The sequence below is a fragment of the Terrapene carolina genome, unplaced genomic scaffold (assembly GCF_002925995.2).
Source record: "Terrapene carolina triunguis isolate 2854851 unplaced genomic scaffold, T_m_triunguis-2.0 Scaffold68, whole genome shotgun sequence".
In the NCBI taxonomy this organism is placed as follows: Eukaryota; Metazoa; Chordata; order Testudines; family Emydidae; genus Terrapene; species Terrapene triunguis.
The window spans coordinates 22,043,837-22,054,203 of NW_020664419.1; the positions used below are offsets into that span (position 1 = coordinate 22,043,837).

Here is a 10,367-nt window from a genome sequence, read left to right on the forward strand (position 1 = left end):
GAACATTTTTAAATGAAGAAACTGCACTCATTTTAGAGTCATAATATATTTCAGTGTAAGACGCTTGAAAATTTACATCCATATTTCTGTGTGAGACATGCTTTAAATACAAAGCATTAATTTGTTTAAACTATTCGTTACTACAAAAATAAACTGCAGTGACGCCAAGTTGTTGGCAGTAGGATGCAAAATGGATGCTCTTTACGAAGTATCCTCATCAGCTTACTAATTATATTCCTGTTGCTGGTGGATAGATTCCTGAGCTTTGGGGAGTGGAGTTTGATGGGTTATGCAAGCTGGTCTCCTTGTATACAAACCAAGCATTTCCTCCCCACAGAATCATGTTAAGTAATCCAAAAACCTAGCGGGAGTTTAAAAAAAAATAGATTATATATAGTAATAGTATTAAACTCTCGTGGAGCACAAATTTGAAGCTAGCAAGCCAAACAGTTTGGCTTGCAACACTCCTTTAGAGATTTAAACCTGCAAAGTGTTTTAAATATTAAGTTAATTGATCCTCTTTCCACAGGGATCTACTCATTAGTAGGCCAATTTCTCCATGAGTTAGCAGTGAGAGTTAGGGCTAACGAGCATCCTCATTATAGAGATGTAGGACCACGGTCACCAATATGCAAGGAATTATGCAGTTCCTCCATTCACTGAATGGAAACTGCATGTGCTTAATCCCTTAATGCATGCCTGATCTCCACTGGCCTAGTGAGCAAGTGCAAGATCACTTTTGAATCCAGATTCTTACAGTTTAATACAATGTACTCTTGGCCACAATCCTTATGCTTTAATAAAGGGGGAGAGTAGGGGAGAAGCTTGTTATCCATCACCACAAGAATACTGCGCAATTCCCAGCCCCTAAAAAGAGCTTTCCTTAAGTCTCTTTGTTTTGGGGTATGTGGAGAAGTTTGTAACAGTTTCTACAAAGGCCAGGTTCTACACCTAGATATAGAAGTCAGGCAGTATCTAGTTTACTCCTACCAGAGACACCACACATGAACTTAAAAAATAAATCCACTTGGGGGCTTCTTCGCACTCGCTGAGAGTGGCTATGGAGAGAAGTAATGTGGAAGCTTAAGAGATTCCCAAATGACTTAATTTGCAGAAAGATGGCTTTCAATTACACAGATTTGCCAAGAACAGTTTTAAGAGGAAACAATTGTTACTTTGGTTAGTGCTTTCAGCGGCAGATTAGTCACTGGGCCTCTGAGGCCTGTGCTCAGGGGCCTCCGCCAACTGGGGGACCCCCAAAGCCCTGGGCAGGTGGGGAAAATCCCCATGCTCCCAACCCTGCTCCCCCAACCCCATTCCCTGGTGGCCATGCCAGGTGTGGAGGCAGGGGAAGCCCCTAGTGCCCCCCATCCCCAGCAGAAGCCGAGGGGAGAGAGCAAGGAAAGCCCCAGAACAGGGACCCAGGCTGCAGCCCCAGGACTGGAGGAGCTCTCGCTACCTGCTGTAGCCTGGGGCCACAGCAGGGGGACAGAACTTCTCTGGTCTTGAGGCCGCAGTTTGGGGGCAGAATGGGCAGGGCCATGGGCAAGGTCATATGTGGGAGAGGTGGAACAAGTGCAGAATAGGGGCGGGACCACAGGTGGAAGGGGTGGGGAGGCCCTCCCCCCCCGCCCCCACTTGCTATGGCCCAGGGCCCTAGGAAACCTTAATCCGCCTCAGAGTGCTTTGCCTTAGGATGAATAACATACGTGACTGGTAACCCATGATGGAATTTCAGTAAAACTAAAAATGGGCACTACATAGAATACCATCAAGTGTGTATTGCAAGTTCAGGTGCAATACAAGCAAGGTAAGGATGCTATAAGTCTTGCCATACGTACCACAGACAGATTCAGAGTTCCCATGCCGGTAACAGAGGCAAACAAACAAGTTAATCCTGGTAATTTGCAAGATGCAATTTCCTGAACAATGCTGGGACCGGTGGATATTTTTATATCAGTAAGTGCCTTAGCCCAGGCTGAAGTGCTGACCAGCCACAGAAAAGCAGCCATGACAGTAATAACCAAGTCCTATAACAAAAGACAACTGTCAGTCAATTACCACTTCCACAACAGAATTAAACACACTTTCCAGTTAAGGGAAAAGTGAAAAAATTTATCAGACTTACAGTCAAGATACAACATTGCATATGTAGCTATTAGGCTAGGTCTACACTACAGCGGGGTTCCGACCTAAGATACGCAACTTCAGCTACGTGAATACCGTAACTGAAGTTGCGTATTTTAGGTCGGCTTACCTGGCGGTGAGGACGGGGGAAAGCCGACCGCTGCCGCCGACTCCGCTGCCGCCTCTTGTCGAGGTGGATTTCCGGAGTCGATGGCAGAGCGATCAGGGATCGATTTTACCGCGTCCTCACGAGACGCGGTAAGTTGATCCCCGATAAACCGATTGCTACCCGCCGGATCGGCGGGTAGTGAAGACGTAGCCTTAGACAGTGAGTGAGGTAATATCTTTAGTGGACCAACTTTGTTGGTGAAAGACAAGCTTTTGAGCTAAACAGCTCTTCTTCAGGTCTGTAGCTATTGACTTACCTGTGTAAGCATATTAAACCAATTTAGTTAGGCAGTCTCAGATACTAGTTTTCTTTGTGAACACAATATAAGTTACAGAACCAGTACTGTAACTGACTACAGAACTGTCTACACCCCCTCTATACTAAAAAGGGTTATAAGCATCTAACTTAGCAGTTGTTGACTAAAATATGCTGGCTAGCATATAAAAATATTATAATACAGTGTGTATTATTCACACCATATATTAGTGTGCATTAAACACCAACATTAGGCTATATTACTGTTCCAGTAGTTGTGCTTAAACTTCCTATACCATAATCCTGTTCACTTATGCCAAGTATCCAAGAACACCTTGCATTTGCTGAAGCAAGCATTTGGAATAAGCAGACAGGAAACTTGTCAAAAATCAAGATACATTCGTTCTGTGTCTTAGTGCAAGCTAGGGAAGGAAATACCTTCACAGATCAGTGCCTGAAATGCTACTATCCAAAAGAAAGATAAGGAACAAAACAAGTTAGGGAACTGGAACAAACTGATGGGGTTGGATTTTAGTGACGTGTAAAGAAGTGTGTAACTTATAAAGTCAAATAATACCAGCTGAAATGTGCAACTTGGGGAGCACACCTTTTGTGTAAGGTGAACGCAACATCGCTGCATGGGACTGCTCTGGGGAGATTGGTGTTGTATACAACATTTTTCCTGTACCTACTACATTAATACACCTGACTGATACCGGTTATTTGGTCTCAAGTATATTTCATAATGAGCTAACCAAATGTAGTCAAGCAATTGACTGTACAATTTGTCAACACAGTTCAGATAGGATGAGTCCACTTCTCTCTAATTTGGAGGCCTGCACCCCCAAAAAGTTATTTAAAACATGGGCAGAACGTTAGGTACAGTTCAGTGTGATAAGTTATCCTAAACGTTCACCCCTACTTAGAATTGGCACAGAGGCCCAGGAGAATCAATTTGTGCTTGAGAACACCGTACTGATATTTTTAGTATTAGATCTCTTGGTACACAGAGCTGAAAAATGTCATTCTGCTGTTTGAAGTGCTGCAGTTTTTAGTTGCCCATATGTAGACTCTGAACTATTCAGAGAATTGTCTATACATTAGTGATGATCTTCACAAAATCCCCATGAGGCAGGAAGAGCGTTACTAAGTGTCTTGCCTAAGGTCACACAGAAAGGCTACAGAAAAGTGGATATCTGGGTTCCAAGCCAAGTCCCAGGCCTGACCCATCAGAAGAGTTATAACAGCATGTCAATTAGGGGTATAATTTTTTTACACTAATGCAGTTATACTGGTATAAGCACTAGCACAATGTTACTGGTTTAAAAGGTGCCTTATACTGATATAGCTTATTCCATTTTGGGAAGTGAAAAAAGCTATACCTATAGAAGTATTTTTATACTGTTAAAATTGCATTCACATGTGGAGGTAGGTGGGGACGTTTGCCATTTAACTATACTAATATAGCTCTTTCTAGTTTAGCCCTTAGCCACAAGACCCTCCTTTACAGATAGGACTTGGTGGCCTGGGAGACTTTCACTTTGACTCACAGTTTCCAATTTGTCCAAATGGCGCCTTAAGTTTGAGTAGTAAAAAGTAAAACTACTTCTAATTTTAGTTTAATGTCCATGTTTTAGGTGGTATATCGGACCCCTAAATCTTACTGCCTTTAAAACAAAACAAACATGTCTCTCACTGCTGTGTGAAAAAGCCTGCACAAAGGAAACTGCAGAATTGACAATATCCAGGGAGCTGTCAAGTTGCCCAAAATATTTTAGTGTAGTCTTAGGTGTTAAAAGTAACACTAGTAGGGGAAATATTTTCATATTTAAATGAGATTTAAATTGACTGACCCTTTAAACTAAGAATTAATGTACTAGTTTTGCTATTTTAAGCAGCAAGAGCCAAAAACCAAAAGTCTGATTATAGCCACTCTGCAAAGATCAAAGATAAGATGACCTTCACAAGCACACTTAAAATGTAAGTGTCAAACTTATTGCATGTATTTCACACTGCAGACTTAGGCCTTCTTTCCGCAATCAGATTGTACTTGTGAACTTTGGAAACTACAAAAGTCCCATTGTCTCCAGCCAGCCACCATTGTAGACCCAACTGCAGAGTTAAGGTCCTATATTCCTAGTCATTTTATCTGCAGCAATCAATAGGAAAGCCTGTTTTCTGTGAGCCATACTTGTAGTAAGATTCCCAATCTGGTAAAGTATTTAATGCCCATTCATGATTACAGCTGACTAGTCAGCAGATTTCAGTTAAAGAAGGATAATAATTTTAAACTAAAATTGGCTTAAGTTTTTATTTACATGTTAGTTCTTTAGCAATTTAAGACAGTAAAATGGAAAAGATGACGGTAGAGTGGAAGTTCTATACATTTCTCCCAGTTGTTTGAATTTCAAATTAGAAGTTTTCTTATTAAGAAGTGCTTATCTGTACTGAAACAAAACAAGTCCAGGGCCACACTAATGTCCTTACTGTGATAAACAGACAAGATTGATAAGCAATAAAGTTGGTCTGCAGCCAACAACTCCTTTCAATATATTGAACTTCCACAAGTCAAAAAAATCTGAAATGCTTTGACCAAGCTATGCTCCTTTGTCCAGTTTTGTAGTTTGAAGTCAATGCGACTTTTGTTTTAATGCACCTAATAACACAACACCCAAGTAACTTATCACCCCCCCCCCCCCCCCCCCAAAAAAAAAAAAAAAAACACAAACCAAAAACCCACCCCCAAAACAAAGCTTTACAAGCCAAACGTTAATTTTTGTGTTTGCCTGTTTCTGTACCAAATTCATAGTAACATCATTGATTTAGTGGCAGCACTAAAGAGTTACAAGTTTCAATAAAAGTCTATTTTGTTTTGAAATAATATTTTCTGCCACTTCATTGAGTTAATGAAGATGGCAGTATCAGGGGCTAAATCTAACACTTATGCACGTACTTAGCTTTTAGGATGAGCAGTCACACTGAAGTCAGAGGAATTCATGTGAGTAAGTTACAGACCAGTTAAAGAGTTTGCAGGATCTGTGTCTCAATCTTTGGTTTTCCTTTTCACTTACATTTTTTGTTACATTTAATAAAGAACCCCTTCCAGAAAATAGCATTTAAAATGCTGTACCCTCCATAAATTGTTTGTTTATATTTTAATCTAAAGTTGTAGTGGCAACAGTTTTCAACTTAATTTTACAAAGAAGTATCTTGATTTTTTTAAATCAGTGATGTTTAATAAACCCAAGTGATTTTAAACCGTTCCACACTGTACCACTTGACAATTTAAGTTTAATGATTACTTAAACATGCCTATGCTGAGCAGAAATCATTTTCCACCTTTCAGTGGTTTTAAAAACTGACTAAAATAGCTTAGTGTTAGTTACTTACAATCAATGGGATTTTGCCAGTGTTCCGATACAGGTGCATGTACCCAACATATAGTATAAGGGCAGCAATACAGTAAAGGAATACCAAGACTGCAAAAGTAACAAAGAACTGTGCAGAAGAGGAGAAGTTGCCCACAAGGTGAAAGTCAGTCCAAGTGCCACTGCATCGTGTCGGATCTGGTGCACTAAACACAGCTGTATTCAACCTGTGGGAGGAAAACAGTGCATTTTCCATAGCAAGACTTTGTTGCACAAGTGGAAACTTCAGTATCTTAGTGTTTTATGAGAACAACGCCATCAACACTCCCACTACATAAGGCATTCTTTAGATGAATAAATTGACCAGCAAATCAAGTGGCAAAATACTCTCTCTATATATACACCCCCTCCCCACCTTAAAGACTTAGATTTTGCCACAAGACATATCACACTGTTTAATACAAGTTACAAATGAAGACTAACTCAGAACCTGAAAGTTGAAGTTTAAGCCACTCAGATTTGGAAATAAGCCTAATTTAACTGTACTTCATTTAAGTTTGCCAGCCTAAGCTAAAACAGTTAGATAAGAGCTTGCCAGCCAGAGGGCTATATCATTAGCTGTAGGTAAATGCAAATGTTTAGGCTCCCCAACAGTTCTGCTGAGAGATTCAACTCAACCCTCGTGGGTTACTGAATGGACAGCACAATAGATTTGCCCCCTCAAAGGGATGCCACCTCTGGACGTTGATTTGGGGCAGGGAGTCTTGCATCTTTTATACTAGCCATCAGCATCTGCTAAAGCTCCAATCCCACAGCCTGCTCTGCGCAGCGACAGCCCTCGATACCTGTCAAGCAGTTTACAGGATTGAGGCCTATGTTTATTAGGACTCCTTCTGGATGCTGGGAAAGAGGAGGAAACTTCACTCTTCTTCCTTCCCTATTTTTCTCCTAACCTTGCTGTTTATATTTGGCTGGGATTCCAATCGTGTTTTTTGGTCTCCCTCTCCTGTTCCCACAGAAATATTGTTCTGTCTTTGCTGCAATTTGTTATGGGCAACTACCAAGCTTAATTGACTGTATTCATATAGAAATCAGCTGCTGGGGACACAATGCCAGGTGAGCTTTCCTATTCAATACTTAAGCAAAATGCTATACCTAAAGGAAAAAAGTCTAAATTGGATCTCTCAATGGAATTAGAATTATTCAATAGATAAATAGAAAGCATCTGTTAAAGACTTTAGAATTCCCTTAAAATTCTGTTTAAAGAATCAGCAATACTTTAATATTGAGATAAAATGAGGACAACATGAAGGGTAACTTTTTTTAAAGTCTAGAGATAGTTCTAATGATTCATGCACCACTAAAGTACATGCTTTCAGCTCATGATAGTCATCAGGAAGGTGTCTGTATCAATTTGGCAATATAATCTCTTGTCCCATCCACATAGTCTGCAGAGAGATGGAGACAAACATGCTTTCAGTAGTTAGTTCCCTGATTTCACAAAAACAGACCATACATTGCAGGATGTTTGAATTAGCATAAGATATGTACTTTAAAAAAAGGTAGATACCCACTGTAATATGGAGAAAACAAGTGAACCCAATAAAATTAGTGGGCAGTGGTGATGACAGTAAGGAAGTGAAAGAATAGGCTCACCTGAATGGATAAGCAAAAGCAGCTGTAACTGTTTTGTTCACAACACCTTTACAAGAAACTAAAATTGTAGTTGTACCTTTATAAACTCCACAGGTGCCAAAAACAAAGATGGAAAAAATCTATAGAAATTGAAACAATATATTAGTGCTCTCAGACTGTCTGAAATCTAGTACAGTCCATCCATAATGGGAGGAAGACACCATTTATTCACATGTGTATTAAATGATTTCAACATTCCCAAATAAGAATTAGTGCATAGTGCTCCAGTAGCTAAGTTCTGATTCAAACAAGTATTGTCATTGCCACAGCATTTTTCTACAAGTAGTGCAGTCAAGTTTCACCAGAATTACTCTTTTCATTTCGAAGAGAGGTGGTTTGGATTTAAGCACTCCCCTAGAGTCTAAAGAAAAACATGAAACCAACTTTAACCCAAAAATGAAAACTAGTAGTCCTTATTTTACCTTTTTGCACTCACCAACTTTAAAGAAAATAAAGAGCGAGGACAAATAAAGTTTTTAGTTTTAGTTTCACTAATCCAAGGCATTTGTAACACCTAGAGAGATCTGCTTTTAAAATAGAGAATTATTTTTACCTTTCACTGCCTTTGTTAATTTGCATCAGTGAAATAGCAAGACACATGGCAATTACCCAGAGAAACAGGGCCTGCTTCAGAGATGCCAGCCCCCCACAACTCCAACTTCAAGTCAGTGAAAAACTACCTGTGCTTAGAACATTATTTATTAACATTCCCCTCCTAACCTCCACTGCCCCAAAAAGCAACAACAAAAACACAGGCCCAAGACTTCCACTGACAGGAAGCAGTTTCTACATAGATCTTGGTCAATAGTTCTGGTTTCCTCTTCCCCACCCCAACAAACAGAAGACCCACCACACAGACACCCCAGTGGCACAAATATGCTGCAGTTATACCAGTTTCTCTTTAAACAAGTGAAGCAGGCACAGCTCTGTCACAAATACCAGCTAAGAAGTTATTTTGTGGTGAAAATACTTTTAGTGGCTAATAAGAGATTTGGCTAGTTCCTAGAGAAACTACCAACTAGGAGAGCCTTCACCAACCAAGCCATGCCCAAGCCCACACCTGCAAGCACTTGGCCTCATCAACATCCCTACCCCATAGAAGAGGCTGCTGTTACCCTACAAGCCCAGCCCAGCAGGGGAGTTTGAAACCTACAAGGGGAATGGAGAGCCCTGAGGTGAGGGCTCTTGGCCTTTCACTCCCTTATGCCTCAGCGGCTCTAAGAAAAACCAACCCCCCAGCTCACCCTACCCCAGACTCACCCACTCAAGGACCTTAATGAAGCCAAGTGGCTCCAGCAGCGGGCTAAGGTTGACTTGAAGGCCAAGCATTTTCTGGGGAGAAAGATCAGTGAAGAAGAGAGAGACAGACAACGAGGCCTGCAAGCAACCCCCTGGCTTGAGCAGCCCACACATACACCACTCACTGCTGGCAGCCAGAGAGGGGCCCTCTGCTGGTCCCTATAGGGCCTGCCTGACCAGGCCCCGCCCAGCCACACCCTGGAGCCAGTCCTGCTTCACCCCAACTGTCACCTCACAATGGGGCTGGGTGAGTGGCAGCTGCAGCTGGCCCCGCCCAGTGCTAGTGTTGCTTCCCTATTCAAAGGCTTCTGCATACATGGCTGAGAGCTGCGTAGGGGCACACTCGGGTAGGGAGAGCCTCACTATTGCTTAAAGGCTTAGGGTATCAGGATGTGTGCAAGGATCCCACTGCCAGTTAGGGCCCTTCTGTGGGCGTGAGGGCTCTGCTGTCACTTGAGGCAGCATTGACATATCCAAAGGATATGTAGAATTAGGGTCACAGCCATTGTAAGAGTTGTCAGACAAAATCTGGGGGAGGTTGGAGCTTGTCAGATGCGGCCCTAAGTGAATGGGGGTGAGGAAGGCTGCTAGCCTGAGGTGGGGCTGGTTCTCCTGGCATGGGTGGCTTGTGGAGTGAGGGGGACATTGGTACTCCTAGGGTCAGGGCCGGCTCCAGGTTTTTTGCTGCCCTAAGCAAGGGGCGGGGGGAAGAATGCTGGCCCTTGAAAACAGCTGCCCCCAAAGGGCCGGAGTGCTGCCCCTTGAAAAGTGGTATTCAGCTCCAGGGGTTGAAAAGTGCCACTACTACAAGGGGTGACAAAGCCAGCTCCATTACAGCCCCATCTGAGCTCTGTCTCAGCCAAACCTTGTGGGCAAAGTGAACAGCCCTTCTCAGATTGGATGAAGGGTGGTAGGAGTGTAATAAGGGCAAAGGCAACGGCCACTGCAGCCACAGCTATAGAAGGGAGTTGCAGGCAACAAGCTACTTCTTTTGCTTACCTGGGCTCCAGCTGGATCCCAGTGAGTGTGTGAGAACTGCTGGTTTAGGGGGCTCCCTATGGGTGTGAAGGCTGGTGGTTCAGAAGCTTTATTCTGTCATAAAATAGCTGAAAAAAATCATCCCATGACCCACCATAAGCAAAAGACTGTGGGATTTGGATTTTGTTGGTTATGGATCAAAAAGTGGGGTGGAGCGGAGAGGCAGTCATGCTGGGACAGTCCACTGGGTAAATGTTCCAATGCCCTGTCCCTTGCCTTTTCCAGCTTAAGGAGGACACATGCAAGGAGCTAGCTACCTGATGGCTGACTGGAAATAGAGGGGTTGCAATCCTATGCTTCTGGGGAGATGAGGGGTGTATTATTGTTATGGAGGCACAAGTTGCAGCTCCATATGTAAGGGTGAATTGAGTTTTCCACTTGAAGTGGGATTCAACCTCTTTGTAATAGATGAAAAA

At 42.4% G+C, this 10,367-nt stretch overlaps 1 protein-coding gene across 1 annotated transcript; it reads right to left on the reverse strand.

Annotated features, from left to right (window-relative positions):
- Window positions 1-229: 229 nt before the first annotated feature.
- Window positions 230-8,958, reverse strand: SYPL1 (synaptophysin like 1). Its single transcript, XM_024208515.2, has 5 exons — window positions 8,875-8,958; window positions 7,576-7,694; window positions 5,942-6,146; window positions 1,842-2,030; window positions 230-361 (listed from the first exon to the last, which is right to left on the reverse strand). The coding sequence occupies exons 1-5, from the start codon at window positions 8,941-8,943 to the stop codon at window positions 230-232; spliced, it is 714 nt and encodes a 237-aa protein (XP_024064283.2). The 5' UTR covers window positions 8,944-8,958.
- Window positions 8,959-10,367: the final 1,409 nt, after the last annotated feature.

Coding starts and splice junctions, on each gene's coding strand:
- SYPL1 (XM_024208515.2), bottom strand. CDS start 8,943: ATGCTTGGCCTTCAAGTCAACCTTAGCCCGCTGCTGGAGCCACTTGGC. Junction 6,147..7,575: donor GCTTTTGCTTATCCATTCAG/GTGAGCCTATTC, acceptor TTCCTCCCACAG/GTTGAATACAGCTGTGTTTA. Junction 362..1,841: donor GAACTCTGAATCTGTCTGTG/GTACGTATGGCA, acceptor AACTCCCGCTAG/GTTTTTGGATTACTTAACAT.